General features: G+C 47.9%; 1 protein-coding gene across 1 annotated transcript in view; it reads left to right on the forward strand.

Annotated features, from left to right (window-relative positions):
* LOXHD1 (lipoxygenase homology PLAT domains 1) overlaps positions 1–23,419 on the forward strand; it is a 149,029-nt gene that overhangs the window by 51,491 nt on the left and 74,119 nt on the right. Inside the window, exons 8-15 of the mRNA XM_069467841.1 lie at positions 1,369–1,619; positions 3,217–3,352; positions 3,924–4,084; positions 5,465–5,551; positions 5,989–6,124; positions 14,659–14,813; positions 16,659–16,819; positions 21,829–21,905. Coding sequence (XP_069323942.1) covers positions 1,369–1,619; positions 3,217–3,352; positions 3,924–4,084; positions 5,465–5,551; positions 5,989–6,124; positions 14,659–14,813; positions 16,659–16,819; positions 21,829–21,905 — 1,164 coding nt within the window. The remainder of the gene's footprint in view (positions 1–1,368; positions 1,620–3,216; positions 3,353–3,923; positions 4,085–5,464; positions 5,552–5,988; positions 6,125–14,658; positions 14,814–16,658; positions 16,820–21,828; positions 21,906–23,419) is intronic.

Consider the following 23,419-nt stretch of genomic DNA (forward strand, 5'->3'; position numbering starts at 1 on the left):
CTGCTTCCCATCACTTCCTCCGAGCCCTCCCCGGACTCCTCTGGGCCGGGTAATTTCTCCCTTCCTTTGCTCTGCACGTCCTGGGCTGGCCTTTGTTTAGGAGACTGAATGCTCCTCTGCTGCAGCGCTTTTCAACCTCAGCATCATGGCCTGCTCATTGTGAGGCGGGTCATAAGTTATTTGTAATGAAAGTTTACTTAGAAACCTACCAAAACAGATTTAAGATAATCCCATTGGATGTGTCACTAGTACTCGTCTCCCAGCGATGGAAGAAGAGGAGAAATGACAGCAGCTGGGATTGCTCATGACCCAGACTCTGGAAGTATGTCTGGGGTGAGAATACCATCAGTCCGTGTGTCTTGGAGGAATGAAGCTCGAGACACACTTTTTTAGAGCGGTGACCATTCCTTTTTATCTTTATAAACTCCTGAAGGCTTGGCATCTAGTAAGCACTCAGTAAATGTTTGCTGAACAAAAGTCGGTGTAAATGTGTGAATGAACAATGCAGCCATGTAGTTGCATGTACCATCTCCCAAAGATAGTTGGGATTTTTATTTCTCTGGGGCCATTGGATGAAGTGTGGCATAGAGTAGGCTTGGGGATGGAAAGGGGAATTAATAAGGCCTAAAGTGCCAATGGCCTTAGACCCAAAGAACATAGGCCAGACTTTGGCACAATTGCCTGTCCAAATGTTCGCCTTTGGGGTTTTTTCTTACTTTGCCCTATCTCGGAGTTCAATCTCCCCTTGCTGGCTCTTCCTCAGAATTTCATATTCTCATATTGCCTCCTAACTGACTAAGACCCAAAATAACCCACCTTACAGTGTTCCCTCTCTCCCTCAATCCCCCTTCACCCTACCACGTCAGGTGGCAAAGGAGGACGTCAATGCCCTCCGTTAAAAGTGATAGTTTAAAGTTATCAGCAAAAGAGCAAGCGAAGTGCATCAGATAGCCCTGAATATAAATCTCCATTAATGGAGTTGACTATTATAATTAGATTAGACATAACAGAATTCATCTGGCAGCTATTAATAATGTACACATGGTAATTATCATTAATAATAAGTACTATTCTTAGCCAACCCAAGTTTCCCCTTCGTCTTATTAGTTTCCTGTAATTGGCACTGACGGTTTCCTGTAATAATACATGCAGTTTATTCTCAAGCTCAGATGCACCGACACAAAATCTCTGGAAAAGAGGAAATGAGGTTGAGAGGGACCTGGGATGTCATCTGCGGGAGGAGCACACGATGCAGAGGAGGATATGTGGCGGGAGGACTTCGGGGGTGTCGTAGCCTGGTACAGGATGGGGGTGGGTATGATAATGCAGCTCACATTGAACCCTCTCCACCCGCTGTTTCCACACCAGCTATCACATACATTGTCACCGTCTTCACTGGGGATATCCGGGGCGCTGGGACCAAATCCAAAATCTACTTGGTCATGTATGGGGCCAGAGGGAATAAGAACAGCGGGAAAATCTTCCTGGAGGGTGGCGTGTTTGACCGAGGCCGCACAGACATCTTCCACATCGAGCTGGCTGTCCTCCTTAGCCCCCTGAGTCGGGTCTCCATCGGGCATGGCAACGTGGGCGTCAACAGAGGCTGGTACTGTGAGAAGGTAAAGGATGCCCCCGAGGAGAGCCTTCTCTGATTCAGCCCCTCTCTTCTTTAACTTGCAAATACAAGCTTTAAGCTGAACCCAGCTTCCTGGTTCCTTTGGTCTAGTTGCAGAGCACATGGGCATTTTGGATGTAACATGTCCATCTATTAATATCTTGTTTTAATGGTGGTCAGGAATGGATGCTGTTCTGTACATGAATCCAAGGGCCAAACACAGGGTAGTTTACCCAGAGGTGCTCAGTTGGTGGTTATAGACTATCCTGGTTCCTGGTGTGGTGTTTCACACTGGCTTATAAATCTCTTTCAATCAACAAGTATTTAAAAATATATGTTGTGGAATACTTATGCTTTAAAGAATATACACAATAAAAGTAAGACATATAGAGAATGTTAAAAAACAAACTTCAATTTTGTCTACCACCCCAGTTTGAGAAATAGAACATTCCCAATGCTTTTCAAACTCCTCTGTGTCCTTCCCCAATCATTTTATCCTCTCTCCCTCAAAAGACATACAGTATTTTGAATTTTGTCTACATATATATTATCTGTAATATATACATTTATTATATAGCTTTCACTCAACATTATGCTTTGTTGAATGTGTGAACTATATTAATTGCCAATACATTCGTGTCCGAAGACTGAAATGTTTTCAGGGGCTGCTATCCGTGGTCCTGAGCCATCATTTATCTCTAGAGAGGAGTGTTTCCCTGGGATTTTTGAAGGGGTACACACTCCCCTCCCTTATCTCTTAGTATCGCTCCCCTTTGTGTTTCCTGTAAGTTACGGTTCATCATGACGGTCAGATAATGACTATTAGGTGGGTTCTCAGAGATACCAGGGAATGCCTAAGGGTAAGAATTCAAGTTAAGGAAGTTATAGTCAATTGCAGTCACTATGAACAGCTGACAACAAACACCCAGTAAGACAATGGGTAGTCAAAAGCTTGACCAATGAGAGGTCAGATTAGTTTTTAAGTTCAAAAGAAGATAAAGCTTAGAATCCAGTAATGTGAACAGTCGAAATGTCTTTGCTGATAGAAGATTCTGTGTCGTACCAGGCACATGCATTTGAACATCCATATTTGTGGCCTGGGCCATGTTCTCAATCCATGGGTTCAGAATGTGGGTAGAGAAAGAACAGGGGGAGGAGAGAGGGTTGAATAGGGATCAAGCCTAGAAGAGGGCAGTGGATTTTTGTATTAAATGCCAGATATTAATTTCATGTGATTTACCTTTTTCCTATAAGATAATTATAAGGAATTAATTTAGTAGTCTGGTTCACTTGGTTCAGACTAACTGAGATTTTACAATGTGCATAAAGAAATATGATGTTCAAAGAGGGTGTTATGTATAGAGGAAAAGGTTTGTGGCTTGACTAGTAAATTGGAGGATGGGTGATACCTACTTTGGAAGACTTCCTGGAGGAGGCATTTCTTGATTTAAGATTTAATGAGATAGGCAACAGAAAAAATGTCATACCTTGAGGGTCCTAATACAGATGTTCCTTAAGGTGGGGCCTACGAGGCTTTTGAGCATTGTGAACAGGCCCCAACTGGGGCCGGGTGCGGGTCTCGCTGTGCTCTGCTTCCCCAGGTGGTGATCCTGTGCCCCTTCACCGGCATCCAGCAGACCTTCCCTTGCAGCAACTGGCTGGATGAGAAGAAAGTGGACGGGCTGATCGAGAGGCAGCTCTACGAGATGATGTCTCTCAGGAAGAAGCGGCTGAAAAGTAAGTGGAAGAGACTCACAACCCAGAGGCCTCCCAGACAGGGCCAGGGTGTCAGACCACTGGGCAGAAGCCGTGAGGGCGATCCACTCCTATTTCTCAGTTCTCCTCTAGAAAGGAGGGGAAAGACCCCCCAGGCAGCTCAATTCTCCAAGGTACCAGCCATATAGAGTTACACGCCTGCCACCAAGGCTGACTCCAGTGTCCCCAGACTGAATAAGTTGCAGCGATGGGCGAGGTGTTAACCTGAGTGGCTCACTACAGTGCACCCTGAATGTACTGGGCATAGGGTGCGTGGTCAACTCTTCCCCACGTTTAAAGCATACTAGTAGGCTTTAGCCATTAAAAAAAAAACAAAAAAAACAAAAAAAAAACCCATTAAGGCATCCTAATTTTAATAGCAAGGAATCTTTACCTTTCTACATTTGGCACTTGTCATAATCAGTGTCTGAGAGTGGGACACACCTGTGGACAGCCTGCCCTTCAGTCCTGATCACTTTGGATTTTCCCCACTGGGCACATGAAAATCTGTTCGCTTCCTGAAGTTTATGGTGCACCTTGACCTGTCTCGTAGAATTCCCTTGGTCCTTGTGGGTCTGGACAACTGACCTGAAGAAAGCTGGGACCAACTCTCCCATCTTCATCCAGCTTTACGGGCAGAGGGGACGGACGGATGAGATTCTCCTGAATCCCAACAACAAGTGGTTCAAACCAGGCATAATTGAGAAGTTTAGGGTAGGAGAGGAGTGTGACAGGGCGGGAGGGAGAAAGGGGGAAGGAAGGGAGGGGGGTGTTGGTCATGAAGATTCTGGTTCTCTAAGCCAGGTGTTGGAACAAGTTTGAAGACAAAAAGGTACAATGGAGATTTTAGGCCCCTGAAAAGGGTGACAAATTTGATGATTTATAGGCAAGGTATTGAATGGGGCATGAGTTAGATCTGGCCCTTCGTCTGAATCAAACATTCTAGACCCGAGCCTGGGGGAGGAAGCAAGTATGGAAAGAATGGGTTTAGACATCTGGGAATCATTGCAGGACAGAGACCCTGAGCAGAGTGAGTGTCAGACTGGCCCAATCTTGATTCAATTAGAGTTAGGACCAAATTTAAGAGAAAGTACAGGCCGGGTGTGGTGGCTCACGCCTATAGTCCTAGCACTCTGGGAGGCCGAGGCGGGTGGATCGTTTGAGCTGAGTTTGAGACCAGCCTGAGCAAAAGCGAGACCCTGTCTCTACTAAAAAAACAGAAAGAAAGTTTATGGACAACTAAAAATATGTAGAGAAAAAATTAGCCAGGCATGGTGGAACATGCCTGTAGTCCCAGCTACTCAGGAGGCTGAGGCAGGAGGATTGCTTGAGCCCAGGAGTTTGAGGTTGTTATGAGCTAAGCTGACGCCACGGCACTCTAGCCTGGGCAACAGAATGAGACTCTGTCTCAACAAAAAAATAAAAATAAATAAATAAGGGAAAGTATGAATTTTAGAACATTTAAAAATAAATTTAGCTTTAAAACATTTCAGTATATATATAACTAGAGCAAGGGTTTGGTTGTTTTTTGGTGTTTTTTTTGTTTGTTTGTTTGTTTGTTTTTTTGCCCAACAGAAGTGCTACTTCACCCTTTAGATAGGAATAATTTGTAATTTGCCGCTCTCCGCTCAGAACACCCCATTGCTGCCCGTATCATAGCACTCAGTTCATCGCTCTTTATGTATTTGTCTTCCCTGACAGATGGTGGCCCTAGGGAAAGGCCACGACTGCTGTATTTATCTTTTTGTCTGTTTCAGTGCCCGGCAGAGTCCTGGGGCTGTGGGCCTGTGTGAATTTGCAGGGCTGCCTTATAGATTTTGGTACTGGAAGTTCATGGCTCGGAGGAGCTACTTCAGGCTGGATCCCACTGTGGGTCAGTTCTTTTTGTTCAGTTTCACCAGCCCGGACTGAGCCCCAGCTCTACGTGGCTATCTTGCCCTCAGGTGCCGCTGGTTACAAGGGTCACCAGGTGACAGGGTGTGTCTCTGCTGAAGAAATAGCCCACAGCAGGTACCCTCCTACAGCAGGTAAGCTATGAGGAAAAACGCATTTCCTCCGTTATGCCCACTCAAACCTTTCTATTTTCCACCATAGATTGAGCTCCCGGATATCGGCAGGTTTTATAAGATCCGGGTGTGGCATGATAAGAGGAGTCCTGGTTCTGGATGGCATTTAGAAAGGGTGAGATGCACCATCTTGGGGTTTGGGAGATCATTGGGAGAGGAAACAGAATGGTCCCTTTCTATGACCCTGTCACATAAATTTGCCTCTGTATTTATTGGGGGTGGGGTACAAAAGGGTTGTGGTGAGACCTGAATTTGGATATAGGCAACAGGGACTTCCTGATAGGGAGAAATGGGAGGAGGACTTCCAAAGTAGACTGAAAAAATGCTCAGATGTTCAGGGGCTTATGTTTTGCCCAATTACCTGGCTGCCAGGCAAGTGGGTCTCCAGGGGATCAGGAAAAAAGCCACTAACCTGGCTCTCTGCCTTCCACAAGGATCACCTCCAGGAGATGGCCTTGGCCTCCCTGCAATGAGATAGCAGAAGTGGGGGCTCCGGGGCATGGGTGACTATCTCTGGTGCACACACTTGCTCACCCCAGGAATTCATTCCAGATGACCCTGATGAACACTCTGAACAAGGACAAGTATAACTTCAATTGCAACCGCTGGCTGGATGCCAACGAGGATGACAACGAGATTGTGAGGGAAATGACAGCAGAAGGCCCCACGGTGCGGAGGATTATGAGCAGTGAGTGCTGACCAGCTCTCCATCCTGGGGAGGCCATTTCCTACTGGGTGGGCTAATGGGTTGGGGGCTGGCCCATGAGCTGAGAGTCTTGGCTGCTGTGTGTCATGAGTCCCCTCTGAAAGCCAGAGTGGATTAGAAGGTACCAGACTCAAGACTGGCTTGAAGGACCCATTGCCAAGGGGTGATGCTAGAGCTCTACTGGGATGGGTATGGAGGGGAGGGAAGGAGATTTGTATGTCTTTAGGTTGGCTCTGAGGGGATGAGAAGAATCTTCACTGAGCAATAGTTCTCCAGAGCCTCCCCGAAATTAATGAATATCCTCTTGGTGTCCTCAAATTATGCATAAAATCCTCCCCTAAAGGAAAGCTGGATCTGGGCTCTTGCAGCCACACTTGGCTGCTACCTCATGACTCCTCTGTCTTTCTTTAAGAACAGTAGGGGAGGGTCTATGCCTTTAATCTGGAGTCCACGATCCATATTTAAAGAGCCAAAGGGAAGCCATTTTGCTTCTAGGTTATAGGAGCAGAGTGTTGGCAAATACATAACACGTGTCTTGTCCTTTTCCCATGACAGACATTACTAAGTGATCACAACATTCTGTCCCACTGAGTCTGAAATGAGCTTGTAGCCCTCACTATAGCACTCCAAGCAGACATTACCAATTGATCAGAACTGGCACTTGAGATAACCTATTTGCTATCCTTGTGGTAGTCCTTCAATTTTTAATAGGAAAGTAATATTGCAACATCACAAAAAGTTAAAAATATTTAGAAAACAGTGTCACCCATAGTTCCAGTAGCCCTTCTAAACATTTCAATAATGTCATTTCCCAGGTGATTATGTGATATTTATCAGCACTTTGCATTTGCACACACCCAGCAGAAGCTCTGTATATATTTGCTGAAACAATTTGATCAGAGTTAAATACTCAAAAACATGGAAACCTCAAACAGCAAATATTTATTAATAAAAAGAGATCATCCAGTCTGTTAGTCTAATTAGGTGATGCTTGTAATTAGCACTATGTTTCTTCTACTTCATGGTTCTTCTTCATTCTTAATTAAATAGATGACTGTAGAATATTTATGTTTAAAGGCCCTTAAAATGGCCTGATGCAGATAAGGAGCTGCAGGTTCTTGCCATGGCTACACAGTTGGTTAGAGACAGAGTTAGACCTAGAGCAAGATCTCTCTCCTCCTGGCTCCGGAGCTGTACCAAGACACCACCCTGGCTTTTCACATCCAGTGGTATTTGCTTTAGGAATAAGGCAGTTATCTTCCTATAAGTATAATAACATATAACCCCCTCAAATTGGGACTTAATATAATATATAGTCCACCAAGGCAGAAATACACCTGCACTCACCTGTTCTGTCACTTTGCGTGCCAGAATTGAGCCTACAGGTATAAAGAGCTAGGGACGGGGGTCTTGGGGCCTAACTGCTTTCTGAACCCTCCTAACCGATGCTCAGTCCCTGCTTCCACCGTTCCCTGGGGCTGTCCTTCCTGAGCCTTTCTGTGTGATTGCTTCTTGAATTTTGCAACTGGCATCTCTGATCCACCCTCTGGTCTGCTAAGTCAGGGGTTCTTGAACTTCAGCAGACAGTGTCACCTGGAAGGCTTATTAAAACACAGATTGCTGGGCCCCACTTACATAGTTTCTGGTCCAATAAGTGTGGAGAGAGACCCAAGAATCTTCTTGTCTAGTGAATTTCCAGGTAGTGTCTGTGCTGCTGGTGGGGAACCACACTTTGAGAACTGTCGCGCTAAGACATTTGCCACTTTCCTGGCTGCTTTCCAGCTTCTGAAATTTTGTTTCTGTTGTCTATACTTTTCCCTTCCCCTAGCCTTGTTGGTGAAACCTTTTCTGTTTGCTTACATCTTTAAAAGAATTGGTAGATTGTCATTTTAGTCAGGTTTTTCCAGAGAGAAACCTGCCATTTTTACTTAGAATGTCCAGAATGTTCTTTACTTCCACCCACTCCTTGACTGAAGCGTGCCTGTCCCCCAAGAACCCTGTTTTCCCTCCTCATGAACCATGGAGCAGGTGGGAGGGGCGTTCTCCTGATGCCCTCTGCAGGGTCGGGCTCTTGCCTGGGCCCCCCTGGGAGGTTCACACCATCCAATGCTGCCACCTTCTACCCCGGCTCAGCCCCAGCCTCTGTTGGCTTCTGGTCACTTCTCTTTCACTAAAGATGGCATAACACGTCCCTTGGTTAGTGTCTAGACACCAACCCTGCCATGGCCCTAGGAAAGTATATTAGTTTGCTAGGGTTTCTGTAACAAAGCCCCACAGACTTAAACAAAAGAAATTTATTGTCTCATAGTTCTGGAAGCCAGAAGGCCAAAATCAAGGTGTCGGCAGCTTTGGATTCTCCTGAGGCCTCTCTCCTTGGCTTGCAGATGGTCTTTTTCTGGCTGGGTCCTCACATGCTCGTCCCTGTGTGTGTGTGCATGTCTGTGTCCTCATCTCTTCTCCTATAAGGACACTAGTCCTAGTGCATCAGACCCCACCATATTACCTCCTTTTACCTTAATTACCTCTTTGACCCCTTCTCCAAATCCAGGCACATTCTGAGTTACTGAGGGATTAGGACTTCAATATGTGAGTTTTGGAAAAGGGCACAATTCAGCCCCAAACAGACAAATTTTTCAAAGTGTGGTCAAGGGCCTGCATATATATCAAAATTGCCTGGAGTGTTTGTTAAAATGCAGATTCCTGGGCCCAACCTCAGATATGCTGATTAGACTTTCTGAGGGCCATGCCTGGTAATGAGTATTTTATCAAGCATGCCAAATAACTTTTATGAATACTAAAACTGAAGAGCCTTTGTCTGCTTCTGTCAATGTCCACGTGGAAGCCCCCTCATGCACATCCTGGTGCTCATGCAGTCTGTTGGCCTCCCCCCCCCCCCCCCCCGCTCCCCACTCAGCCAGCCATTCTCTGGAGTTGCCTCTTCTTTGAACCCCGTGCCCCCAGCCCTCCGACTCAAGCTCCTGCTCTCCTAGCCCTTTCATGATGTGGTCCGTGTCACCCCATCCTTGAATTCCTTCCAGCTCCTTCCTCCCCACAGTCCTGTCCTCCTGCTCTGTCGGGAGCTGTCCCACCCATGGGGCTGTGGAGGGCGGATGTGTGTGCAAACCTACCGCAGACATCCAGGGAGAGAAGTCCTGTGATCCAGCAGAGATTGGCTGGACTATAGCGGGGAAGATACACTCAGGCAATATTTTGAAGGTGGAGTAGGCAGGACTCGGGGGGTGAATGCTGTGGAGACACAGTGACGAGAGAAACTCCCTGCCCTGGAGGTTGGGAGAATCCTTGTGGGTGAAGTGACATTTGAGCTAGGTCTTCTATGGGGAGGGATCTGACAGGTAAGGAGAGACCGTGGCAGGAGGGGTGGGGAGGAGGAGCCTCTCTGTAGGTTACACATATGTGTGTGCTTGTGCACATTTTCTGCAGTGTACGATGTGTGGGGCTACCCTAGCTAGTATTTGCTTTTCGTCTTCTGTGATACTATTAAAAAACCATTTCAATGCAAAAATAAAGTCTTGTGGTTATCTGGATTGCAGAGCTGTCTGTCCTGGCTACAAAGGCAGTGAGATGCCTTCTGGGGGTCCTTGGCAGTACTTTGGAGCCCACATCAACTTGAATTTCTTTCTCCTAGCTGCTCTTTCTGGACCATGGAAATTTCTCTTATGCTTGAAACGCTGCTGTGTCCTTACTCAGCTCTACAAGTACTCAGATCCCCTATTCTAGTCTGAATCTTTCTTTGTCACAGTAAATAGAGCTCGTGGCAATATCCCATGTCCCCAGTTGGTACCAATGTATAATGAATAATGTGCAAGGCTTCCTGGAAATCCCTTAAGTGGAGAGTCTTGGACTCATGTAAAATGAGTAAATACCAATTTAAAATCAATTCTCTGAATTTGAAGTTCCGTGTCCCTAGTTTACTTACAAATTAAAGGCCAGCCAAATAAGCAATTAATGCCGTGCCTAAGAGCCAAGAGGCTTTTGGGAGTGATTGTACGGATCAGCACAGACCCGGAGACATGGACAACACACGGGCCAGCTCACAATTTATTTCCACCTTGCCTTTCCCTCAGGAGCTATGTGAGATGGTAAAATAAATGAGTTCAGCACTCTCCACCGTGTGCCCAGCAGAAGTGATTACATACCACTGATGAGTGGGCAACAGACCATCGGACTCGAGTGATGAAAATCACAGCTTCTCATTAATCAGACCAAGCTGTAATTTTTAAATTAAAGTACAAGAGGCTCTGGTACTTACCCATCTGTTTAAAGTCTTTCACTGCTGATGTCTAACAATATAATTCTTTTTAATTGTTCACAAACTTCCTGCCAGGAAGGAGCTTAGGACCTCAGGGGTTGGGGGGTGGAGTGGGGAGAGGGGGCTCAGAGGGGCCCCAAGAGAGAACCAAGACCCTTGAGAACTTCCAACCAAATGGACCTCAGAGCTCCTGAAGCAAGGGGACTGGCATGCCCAGGCAAAGGGAATTTTTCGATTTCCTCATCATTTTTCTTGTGGGAATTACCTAATAGTTACAACTAAGAAACAGCAGAACTAACCTTCATGATAATCAAGACTGAAGTGAGGCTGGTGTTGAGGCCGTTCCTTCCCTGCTGGGCCTCAGACTCCCACTGTCCAGTGGTCAGTCGATGCTGTCCATTCCTGTAACTGTTGATATGGAGCTTTGCACAAAAGAATCAACCTCATTTATACAAAGACTGATGATTTAAAGCATTTAGCATTTGAATTTTAAAACAGTTGACTAGGGAAGACAACGATGGTTGAATTTCAGGTGCTGTGGCCCTATGAGGAGACCATATTGGGGGGCAGAAGCCTTTCCCCCAACTGTAAGCGCCTATCTATGCCAGCTCTACTCCAGGCGGGCCCCTATGTACAGTCATTCTTTGCTTTTCTTCTAACAAGTACTCTTGGTACAGACACTGTATCTTCATGTGCCCATATGTTTAATGGTGACATTTACTTTTCAGATGTCTCTATATCTCCAAATAAAACTGGGCATATTACTGAAAAATATTTTGTACATTGAATTAAACTTCCTGGTGATTTGTCTCTTTCCTGATATACTTTATCTTCATTTTAGATGGGCTACCAATGAATAGTGTCCATTTTCAAAAACAACAGCTTTATTGAGATATAATCCATGTGTCCTACAATTCACCCATTTAGAGTACACAAGTTGATGCCTTTTATTATATCCATCATACATCACCACTGTCAAATTCCAGAATATTTTCATCTCCCCAAAAGAGAAACCCATACCCATTAGCAGTCATACCCATTTCTCCACCTTAACCCTCAGTGTCTGCAACTACTAATCTACTTTTTGCCTCTATAGATTTATTTGCCTATTCTGAGCATTTCATACAAATGGAATAATATACTACGTGACCTTTCATCCATGTTGTAGCATGTATCAGTACTTCATTTATTTTTATTGCTGAATAATATTCCACCGTAGGGACATACCACATTTAACTTGAGCACTTCAGTTATTTCTGGTTTTTAGTTATTATGAATAATGCTACAGTGAACATCCATGTACAAGTTTTTGTGCAGACATGTTTTCACTTCTCTTGGGTACATATGTAGGGGTGAAATTGCTGGCTCATATGGTACCTCTTTGGTTAACTTTTTAAGGAACCATCAAATTATTTTTCAAAACAACAGCTGCACTATTTTACATTCTTACCAGTAAGGTATGAGAGTTCCAATTTCTCCACATTCTCACCAACAATTCATTACCTTTTCTGATGCTTTTTATTCCTCCAGGTGATTTGAAGTTATTGTCTAATGTCTAATATGGAGATTTTCCTTTAATATTTCTCATAGGGTAGGTCTATTAATGATGAATTTTTGCAGTGTTTGTGCAAGTTTGAAATTAAGGGAATGCCTTAGTTTTTCCTTCATTCTTGAAGGGCAGTTTTAGTGGATATGTAATTCTTGGTTAATGGTTTTCTTTTAGCACATTAAATATATCATCTCCTTGCCTTCTGGCTTCCATAGATTTAGATCAGAAGTCCGCTGTTAATTTTTATTGAGGATTCCTTGTATGTGATGAATCACTTCTCTGTAACTCCTTGCAAGATTCTCACTTTGTCTTTGGCTCTCAACAGTTTGACTATGATGTGTCTGTGCGTAGATCTCTTGGAATTTATCCCACTTGGAGTTTGTTGAGCATGTTGGATGTGCAGGTGAATGTTTTTTTAAAATCAAATTTGGTAGGTTTTTGACCATTATTTCTTCAAATGTTCTTTCAATTCTTGTCTACATTTTCACTATAGGGGATCTCAACTGATCCCATGACTTTAAATGGAATCCATATACCTATGATGACCAAAGTCACGTCACCATCCCTGACTCTCCAGACACATATTTAACTGCCATCTTGACTTCTGTTTTTGAACATCTTATAGACATCTCAAATTTATAATAAATGGAACAGAATCATTGCTTTCCATCTCCAAACCCATCCTTCCCCCAAGACTTCTGTACTTTTTTTTTTTTTTTTTTTTTTCAGACAGAGTCTCACTCTGTTGCCCGGGCTAGAGTGAGTGCCGTGGCGTCAGCCTAGCTCACAGCAACCTCAAACTCCTGGGCTTAAGCGATCCTACTGCCTCAGCCTCCCGAGTAGCTAGGACTACAGGCATGCGCCACCATGCTCGGCTAATTTTTTGTATATATATATTTTAGTTGTCCATATAATTTCTTTCTATTTTTTTAGTAGAGACGGGGTCTCACTCTTGTTCAGGCTGGTCTTGAACTCCTGATCTCGAGCGATCCACCCGCCTCGGCCTCCCAGAGTGCTAGGATTACAGGCGTGAGCCACCGCGCCCGGCCTCTGTACTTTTTATTGGCAACTCTATCCACATAGTTGCCTAAGCCCCAGACCTGGGAGTCATCCCTGATTTCTCTCTCTCCCTCGATTATGTGTTTGATCCATCACTAAGAACTGTTGGCTCTATGTACAAAATATATTGCTGATCTATTGACTTCTCTCCATCGCCACTGCACCCCCAGGCCTAGGCACCATCTTTTCTTTTCTAGACTACTGTAATTATTTCACTAACTGGCCTCTTTGATCCCACTCCTTCTTCCTCTACAGTCAGTTCTCCACATGGCAGCCAGAATGCTCCTTAAAACATAGATCAGCTCAAAGCACTTCCCTGCTTAGAGCCCTCTAATGGCTTCCTGTTGTACAAAAATAAAAAAAAATAAAATAAAAAGGATGCCAAACTTCTTACCTTGACCTGCCACCTCCCATGTGTCTGGCTTCTGTCTACCTCTGGGCCTCATGTCATATTCCTTCCCACTCCCCCTACCCCCGGCCATATTGGCCTTCTCTCTGCTCCTGGAACATACATTGGTCATCCCCACACTGGGACCTTTGCACTTACCAGAACTACCTTCTCTCAGAACTTGTTGTGCTGGCTCCTATGAGTAAATGTATAGCTCAAGTGTTACCTCCTTGTAGCCATCTTTTCTGCGTCTCGAAATAGTCTTTCTCCTCTTGCTCCACTCCTCCCTACTCTGAGACATCACTACATCGTATTATCTTTGTTACTGATATAACTCAGAAATTTTCCTGTCTGTGAATTTGTTTATGATTTTACTGTCCATCTCTCTTCTCTACTCTTACTCTCAACTCTAATGTAAGTTCCATGGAAGCAGGAGTTTGTTTTGTTCACTGCTGAACCCCTGAGCCCCTAATGGTGCCTAGAACATACTAGGCTTCAGTAAAGAGATTTGGGGTGAATGAATGAATGAATGAATGAATTTTACTTTTCAGCTTAAGAGAGAAGGAGGGCTGTGGTATGCAGGGATGTAGGTCCACCTCCACCAGAGTACACTTTCAACATGGGAAGAAGCTGCTGCCTTTCCCACATGGCTGCATTTCATGCCTTTCTCTCCACTCCTCTTCCTGGCCTGTCCTTAGCACCAGCCAGTTCTGAAGAGAAAGGGAAGGCTCAGTCCTGGTTCAGGAAGAAAATGTATCTTACTTGAGAAGACAGGACAAGTGTGAATTGGAGAACAGCCTAAGGCAAAAGGGTTTACTGGGTTGGATGAAATCAGGGGCCATGAAATTTGGAATATACTAGTGGTCCCTGAACATGGCCAAATCCATCAGAGTCCCCTGGAGGAGCTTGTAAACAAACAGCTTTAGGAGTCCTGCCTTTGGACAGACTCCTAAGTCTGTCCAAGATTTAGGAAGTCTGAAGTCGGGCTCAAGAATCTGAATTCTTATAAAAGTTTCCCAGGAGATTCTGAGGATTTGCCAGATTAGAAATTTCTGGTCTGTAAGGGACTTGGAGATGAGCCAGCTCTTGATTGGGGTGTGGTGGGATCTACAGAGTTGGGGGCAAGGAGCAAGGCCAGCCCAGATGACAGCAGGGGGAAGAGGAGGATGCTGAGCAGAGAAGTAGGAGTGACAGGGCTAGGGTTGCGGAGTAGGGCTGTCACCAATGGTGTCCCTCTGTCTGCCTGCCAGTGGCCCGGTACCGTGTGACCATATGCACAGGGGAACTCGAAGGTGCCGGGACTGATGCCAACGTCTATCTGTGCCTTTTTGGTGACGTGGGAGACACAGGGGAGCGGCTGCTCTACAACTGCAGGAATAACACTGACCTATTTGAAAAGGGCAATGTAAGTCACAGCAATGTGCCACCACTCTTCCCCACCCCACGCCCTCCTCCTCCTCCCCTTTCATTGTTCCTTTGTCTTCCCTGCTCTGCTATAGTTGAGCTGATGGCTAGTACTCGGGCCTCAGCCATCAGAGATCCATCACTCTGGGTGAAGGAAATGGAGAACTGGGGAATCCCGGCAGAGCCACTGGAGGGGCATAGCAGTGCCTGGTTCGTGTGGCCCTCGAACATTTGGCCAGCCCTGATGCACTAACATGCATGAACACCTGCGAGGCCCCTAGGACTACCCAGGTAGGAGCTGGAGAGCCACTCTACAGGGGTCATGGTCTCCTCCCTACCCCTGAGCTTTGAGAAGAGGGCAGAACAGAAGGACATTTGGGGAGGGGGTGGTGGCAGCATTTCTTACCTCAGGGGTAGGCGAACGAGGAAGGATGCTGAGCATCTTAAATGTGGACCAGAGGACCCAGGCTGCAGGAAGGCTGGGCACCCTGCAGCCAACTTGGGAACTTTGCATTTTTTCCTAGGCATGGCCACTGTGGACATCTTGTTCATGACCTTTACGAAAGAAAAACGAAGAAAGACCCTAAACATGGGGGAGGGAGAAGTTGACTCTGTTGCTAGCCTCGTCACAAACATGCTGGCTTCTCCCCTCTGTTTCCCAAATCATCAAATAGGTTTTCTGGGGAGGATCTGTGGAGCAATGGGGAAAGAGTCAGGCAGGTTTCAGGGCAAACCCAGCCTCAGGCCAACCACTCCTGATCCTCAGGCCATCTCCCTGATCCTCAGTTTCCTTGCATCTAAAATGGGGGAAAGGATGCCTACCTGTGTCTGGCCATTGTGAAGCTTAGGGATGGAAGATGCACTGTCTCTGGGGCCAGACCTGGCCCACAGCACACAGTAGATGCTGAGTAAAGAGTTGTTGCCATAAAGTGAGGCTCAAGGGAGCTCAACAGGTGAAGGGGATTTGCAGACTGTTGCTCTGTTTCCTTCCTCTGCTGCCCCTTCCTTCCTTGCTGAGGGCAGGGAGAGCCCTGGAATTTTAGTGCCAGCCTCTCTTTGAGGCTAATCCAAGTCGGCCTGATTCTTGGGATCATGGGCAATTCAAGGCTGTGGTGGCAAAAATAATCTGAGCAGGATGTTGTGGGTGGACTCAGGTTCATCTGGGGAGAGGAGATGGAGATGCCTTTACTTCACATAGCTTTTAAAATTTCCTCTCTCCTTCCCACCCACCCACCTTTCTCTCCACCCTTTCCTACTCTTTCCTCCTACACCTTCTGGCGCCTTTGTCCATCATTCCCACCTTCAGTATTCCTGTCCCTGGAGGCTCCTAGGTGAGCTCATGCAGACGTGGAAACCGTCCAGCCCCTCCTGCATTTCTGCTGCCTCAGTGGCTGGCAAAACTGTGAAGTTAGCAAGACCACCTGTTTCCCCACTCAATTCTAAACCTTCTCTTCCTCAGGAGGGAGACAGTATCCTTCCACAGCAAGGAGCCAGAGGAGATTCACCAAGGAATTAATTCATGATAAATGATTAGTGACTGATGATGGCTTAACATGCTTGTTCTCTCAAGGGAAGCCACCTTTTAAGAGGAGAACATAGAGAATGGCCATTGTTTAACAAAAAAATACGGCCTCAATTATTGGGCACTTGACATTGAACGATATTCCAGTGGGAGAAACTGGGGGCAAGGGGCATCCTGTTCTTCACAGGTAGCCCGTCCTACATGTGAAAGACCAGTAGCCCAACCCGTCAGCTCTGGCTTTTCTGAAGACCTGTGTCTTCCTTTGGTGTTTGGGTCCCAGAGTAGCCACCATCCAACTGGCCTTGCGCTCTTTCTCCCCCAAAGGCCGATGAGTTCACCATTGAGTCCGTCACCATGCGGAAGGTGAGGAGGGTGAGGATCCGACACGATGGCAAAGGCGCGGGCAGCGGCTGGTACCTGGACCGGGTGCTGGTGAGAGAGGAGGGGCAGCCCGAGAGCGATAACGTGGAGTTCCCGTGTCTCAGGTACTCGAGTCCTGCCTGCTTGTGTTTCCTCCAGCTTAGGTCATGGTCCCGGAGCTTTGGAAAGACCCAGTCCTATGGGCAGGACCAGCAAGCAAATAGTGGCTTAAGACTGTAGCTGGTCCAAGGAAGAGGTGGCCTCGCTGATGGCACTCAGACCTGAGCCTCACACCCCCTGACCCCCTGTGATGAAACACCAGTATTGGGGGCGTGGTGTCCAGGGTGCTGCTAATTTGTGCTCTTTAAGTACCAAAATGCTGGTATTTTTTTCATGGTAAAATTTGACAATTTTCAGAATTTAAGTGAGACTTACCTTGGTGAGTTAGTTACATGTTGAATTAAACTTTTGAATCAAAAGTGGTTTTTTATTTGAATAGCCTTCTGACCATATCTCTTCCTTGTTAACATCTTTTCAAGGTATTTTACTTTGTTTTTATTTCCTTTTCTCAACTTATTATTGAGGTAAAGTTTCTTTTTTATTTCTTCTTAAGCATTTGGGTTTCTTGCACAGCCAGCTTGGGCTCCCATTGACTTCTGAAGTCCCTGATGGAGACATTTTAAAAGGAAGAGCAATATTAGTGTTTCTTGTGTCACCAAGGTGGCCCTCCACGTTCACATGCAGCAACATCTCGGACGTGCATGCAGTATGACCGGGGGCCTTGGACCCGCCTGGCCCTGCAAACCCCAGCTCCAGGGCTGAGTTCTGCACCTACAGATGAGTCCACTTCATTAGGGCTGGCCTAGGGCTTCTTGAGGGTGGCCGCACTGACGACAGCCCTCCTTTGAGCAGGTGGGGGCCAAGCTGCACACCTGCCCTGCAGGGAGTGCATTGCTCTTCCTCTGACTATGCACTCGTGTGCACACCTGTGCACCCAGGCACGCAAGCACAGCTGAATTGCTTATTGCCCTGTGAGCCCAATCAGAACAGTTTCCCAGCCATGGAGGGCCACTGGGAGAATCCCATAGGACAATGATTGTGAAACTATTTTGTCAATGACAAAGGGCTCTACAGTCTTCTAAGGAGAGCCACTGTTAGTATTACGAGGCATTACATTGGAACGGTAGGTGAGAAGGCAGGTAGTTCCAAATGAGGGGCACTAACAGAACAGGGCTCAGAGTACGGGCTGGGGAGGCCAGGCAGGGCTTCCAGGAAGAGGGAGAACTGGCCCTGGGCCTGGAAGGGAGGTCGGAGAGTTGACCGTTGCAGAGGAGAAGGGAGGGTGGGCCGTTGAGGCTGGGAAATGACATGAGGCTATGGTGCAGGGGGCCCAGCTGGCTCATACAGAGGCTGGTAAGGGGCACATGCTGTGGGGGGAAGGAGCAAGAAGGACGGGGTGGGAGGAAATCAGCCTGAGGCCTCAGTCTCCCAAGCTGTGGAGAAGCAGTGGGGGAGGAGTACAGCCACCCTTGCAGTCATCATGGGCTTGTTCACCCCCTCCTGGATGGTGGATGCATTGTTTAATCCCTATCCACTCAAACGATGTTAATTAAGCACTTCCTGTATGCTTGCTCCATGTCCTCATGGAGCGTATGGTCTAGAGGGGAAATAGATAATAAGTGAGTGAATAAACAAAGAAAGCCATCATGACCCACTGTGGATGAACGGCAGGAACGATGGGAGTGGCCACTGCAAGACAGGGCAGGCTGGACACAAGGAGGCCTGTCTGGGCAGGGACAGTCAGGCCGGCTTCCCACAGGGTGAGAAGGAGAGCGCCAGGGAAAGGGTTCGAGTGTTCTAACATCCATCCAGCGAGACGAAGCAGGTGGACAGAGCCCACGGTCAGGCAGGGCCGAATGGGCCTCCTGCATTTGAGCAGGATCTCTGGCTCCTCGAGAGGACGGAGTCCAGGGGGGAAGCCGGGGGCCCAGTAGGAGATTTTGTGGAGTGCACAGCGGTGTGGTAGTGCGCTGGGGTTGCTACAACAAAGTACACAGACGGGTGGGTGACGGGGATGGTAAACAACAGAAATCTTTTGTCTCGCAGTTCTGGAGGCTGGAAGTCCAAAATCAAGGTGTCCGTAGAGCCATGCTCCCTCTGAGGTGCTCTGAGCAGGCAGGATCTGTTCCGGCCTCTCTCTTAGCTTCTGGCAGCCTCCAGTGCTCCTTGGCTTGTAATTAGCCATCCCCTCTCTGTCGTCTGTTCACACTGTCTTCCCTCCATGCACATCTGTCTCTGCATCCAAGTTGCCCCTTTGTATTCGGACACCAGTCCTGTTGGGTTAGGGCTCACCCTAATGACCTCATCTCACCTTGATCACATCTGCAAAGACCCTGCTTCCAAATGAGGCCACATTCTGAGGTACTGGGGGTTAAGACTTCAGCGTATGAATGGGGGGGACACAATTCAGTTTACAGCATGGCAGCCTGGCCCTGGGTGGTGGCAGTGAAGCGGGTGAGAAGGGACTGATTGCACCAGAGGCGACGCTGGAGGTAGAGTTGCAGTGAGATTTGACGACAAGAGAGAGAGGCCAGAACTGAAGACCCCAGGTTTCTGCCTTTGGTAGGTGGGATGAAGGTCATGCCCTTTATTGAAACAGGAGCCTTGGGGGGAAGAGTTGAGGGGTGAGGATGAGGCTGGATTCTGGAGATCTAGCTGGAACATGTTAGGTTTGAGATGCAGAGTCAGGCCTTGACAGATAAATGCAGGGAACAAGAGCAGAGGTAGAATTTAAAGCCAGGGGAATTCATGGCTTCTTTAGGGAAAGTGTGGATTAAGAAAATGGTGAGAACGGAGCCCCAGGGCAGGGCAGGAAGAGGAGGGTGATCCTAGAAAGGGGATAAGGAAGAAGTTGGCGTGGGCACACTGCATTGTCACATGCATGGTGCCCTGGGGAGCTTAGAACTAGGAGGCTAGCCACACACCTGCTGTGTGACTTTGGCCCAATCTCTTAACTTCTCTGGTTTTCTGGACCCTCCTGACTAGCACGTGTCGCATAGTGAGGGTGAGGGTCTTGTACTTTGAAAGGAGCCAAGTGCATTGAAGACACCCACACTGATGATGCAGTTGGCAGAACAGGAGCTGAGGCCCCCAGACACCCCAGAGCCCCACCGCCACCACCCTCCAACATTTACGAGTTCATGCATTTTTAAGAAAATGAGTTCCTACATCTTGCTGAGGCACACAGAGATGGCATTTGCCAACTCAGGACCCCAGAGGACTTTGAAGAACCCGAGGCTAGAGCCTGTGTTTGCACACTGCTGCTTTCTTCACCTGAGCTGTTATTTTAACTCTCTTGGAGAGCAGGGCAGACCAGGCCTATTTATCAGAGCTCCTCTTCTGCCAGGATCAGGCAGTGCCAAGCCTCTTAGCTCCAGCAGGTGTGTGTGTGTGTGTGTGTGTGTGTGTGCATATAAGCACACTCCTGCAAGCCCAGGGAAAGAGTAATGAAATCACCAGCAGACTAACTTATCCTTTTAGCATCATCTCACTCTGAAACTGGGCTGAAGTGTTTGAAGCTGAAAGAAAACGGCTATATTTGGAAATATCTATTAATACCCTGCAAGTATTTAGGTGGAAACAAAATGACAAGTCATGGTTTCCTTGTGCTGCTGGGGAGGGGCTGGGGCTGGAGAGTGCAGGAGGGAAGTGAGGGAGGGCTGATGGGATTTTCCAACTCCCCTCCCTGTGGGTGCAGGGCCAGGGCGCCACCACAGCCTCCTCCCCGCCAGTCCCCATGGCCTAGGGGGTTGCAGAGTGACCTCGGCAGGACGGACATATGGGTAGGCTCCTAAGGGGTTGATTTGAGGGACTCCAGCCTAGCAGAGCCCTCTTCCCAAATTCCCCTGCCATCAATGCCTAGAATTCTTCCACTATATCTTCATGTCTTGGAATCTCAAACACTCTTCTGGTATTCTAGACTCACAGCCCCAGAGCCCACAGGAAGTGTAACGCCTTTGCCATCGGCTAATATCTTATTTTCGCTAACAACTGGCTGACAGCGAGGTCTCGTGGGGGTGTAAGATTGTACGTTTGGGGAAGGAGGGCGAGGGAGAAGCGTTGAGGGAGACCACACATTCCATCTGTTGGCCCTGGGGAGGGGGTGGTCTATTAGCAGAGAGAACTGCAGCTTAGGGAGGCCTGAGCTCCACACCAGGAGGGCCGTGGAGAAATTGGTGCCTTGGCTTCCTTTATGGGCTCTGTGGCCGGGAAAGAGCCTCCCTCTCAGGAGTGCAATAGGGTGGGCTGCAAAGGCAAGTGCCAAGACACAGGCAAATGGAATGCTCTGGCCGAGAGACAATGTCTCAGTTTCCCCAATATGCTGGAGGACACCAATGGCATCTTCTCTGCTGCCATTGTCCCCATTGCAAACCATCTAGAGCGTGGGGCTCAGCAACTCTGCTTACCCAATTGTGTTATTTCTCAGGCTGGTCTCTGCACTCAGAGGGAAAGGTGCTTTCCAAGTAAATGACCCCATGCTTTTCCCCTGGAGGATGGCCAGCGGACAGCTGGGCCCGTGGCTCACTCTGACATATTGACGAGTCACAGCTGTCAAACCCCAGCCCACAGGGCACAGACTTGGCTTCTCTGCTGAAGGCAAATCTCATCCATCCTTGAGGACTCAGATCAAAGCCACGTTCCCCGCGAGCCCTTCTCATATCTCCAAACACTTGTAGTACTTACTTTGGGCCAACATCCATCTCCTGTGACCCTGTCCCCTCTCTGGCCTCCTCTGCCAGTTCTCTACCTTTCACTCACCCCATTCCATCCATGTGGGCCCTCTGTCAACTCCTGAGGCTCTATTCCATGCCAGGATCTGTTGTTCCTTCTGGAAGGCTCCTCTCTCTCCTCCTGGTTAACTCCTGTCATCCTTCCAGTCTCAGCCAAATACCACCTCCGGGGAAGTCCTGCTTCCCAGCCTGGGGCGGGGTGCTTTGTTAGGGGCTCCCATGGAATCGTTTTCCTTTGCTGACTTCAAAGCTCTGGGCCTCCCCGGTGACTGCACGAATGGTGCGATGGTTTGACTCTCTGTCTGCCCCGCTCAAATCGCTAACCTCTCCCCACTGCCCTGCAGGTGGCTGGACAAGGACAAGGACGATGGGCAGCTGGTCCGAGAGTTGCTGCCCAGTGATAGCAACGCGACACTGAAGAGTGAGTTGTCCTGATGACAAGGTGCTGGGCGTGCCTTGGTGAGACAGGCGCCTTCCCTCAGCCCTTCAAGAAAGCATACGCTTGTCACATTTCAGAGGAGCACAGGGGCGGGCGTCTGTGCCGTGCACACAGTCTCTTTGTGGCCTCCGGTGTGAGTCCCTGAATGCACACGGGTCAAGAGAATGACAAGAAAAATAACACTGGCTAGTGGTGCCAAACATTGGCACCTGTCATTCAGGCCTTGGGAGGAAAAACATATTTTGAAGGGACTATAAAATGAAGGTTTAAAAAAAATGCCATGTATTGTCCTGGGGACCTTATTGTCTTTTTTTTTTTTTTTTTTTTTTTTTTTTGAGACAGAGTCTCGCTCTGTTGCCCGGGCTAGAGTGAGTGCCGTGGCGTCAGTCTAGCTCACAGCAACCTCAGACTCCTGGGCTTAAGCGATCCTACTGCCTCAGCCTCCCGAATAGCTGGGACTACAGGCATGCGCCACTATGCCCGGCTAATTTTTTCTACAGGCATGTGCCACCATGCCCGGCTAATTTTTTGTATATATATATTTTAGTTGGCCAGATAATTTCTTTCTATTTTTAGTAGAGACGGGGTCTCACTCTTGCTCAGGCTGGTCTCGAACTCCTGACCTCGAGCGATCCACCCGCCTCGGCCTCCCAGAGTGCTAGGATTACAGGCGTGAGCCACCGCGCCCGGCCGTTATTGTCTTTTTTACTGGTGATGTTTCTTCAGGTACCTTGGTTCTCCCATGAGCTTTAGACAAAATTTAAAACAGACTTGTCTCCAGAATGGTCAACAATACCAACACCTCAAGTTTATAGTTTATTATCTCATGTGAGCTCCGCAGTAAGCCCAGAATTTGGGCAGAGGTGATGTCCATTCTCCAGACGGGGAGACTGAGATCTGGAGGGGCTGAAGATATTTATACCTGACCTTTTCTGGGGTCAGATTGCAGAGTTGGAGCTAGAGTGTCCAGTCTCTGGGCTCAGAATACAGAATTTAGGAGTTGGGAAGGGCTTAGGCGGTGAGATGCCTGCATCTGCGGGGAGGGTCTGCAGTCAGTGTGGGGCTGGGACCGGCGCCCAGGGTGTCTCCATCCTACAGCACTGCTCTTCCGCCCCGGCCAGCGACCGCTTCACCATGTGGACACGGCCTCCCCACCCTTGCTTCCCAGGTCAGAGCCTTTGAAAAGGTTTAAGTGGAAAATGTGTAAAGAGGGGGTCTCCTCAGTTCCCGCTACATCTTTTAGCAAGCAGGACAGAAGCCATTTCCTCAAGTGCCCTTGGATGTCCCTAATGGGGCTGATCTGGACCAGACCACAGGTCTGGCCTTTCCCAGGGCCTGGCCGGTCTGCAGGGCTGGCCCCCAGGCAAGGTGTGCTCAGCTGTCTCTCTCCAGATCCTCCTTCCCAGTGGGAAGACCCCGAGGCAGCAGCGTGGGGGGCTTGGGAATGCTCACTGTCTTCTCAGTGCTTCCTCTTCTTTCTCCAAGACACATCCCCT

Source organism: Eulemur rufifrons, chromosome 5 (assembly GCF_041146395.1).
Source record: "Eulemur rufifrons isolate Redbay chromosome 5, OSU_ERuf_1, whole genome shotgun sequence".
In the NCBI taxonomy this organism is placed as follows: domain Eukaryota; kingdom Metazoa; phylum Chordata; class Mammalia; order Primates; family Lemuridae; genus Eulemur; species Eulemur rufifrons.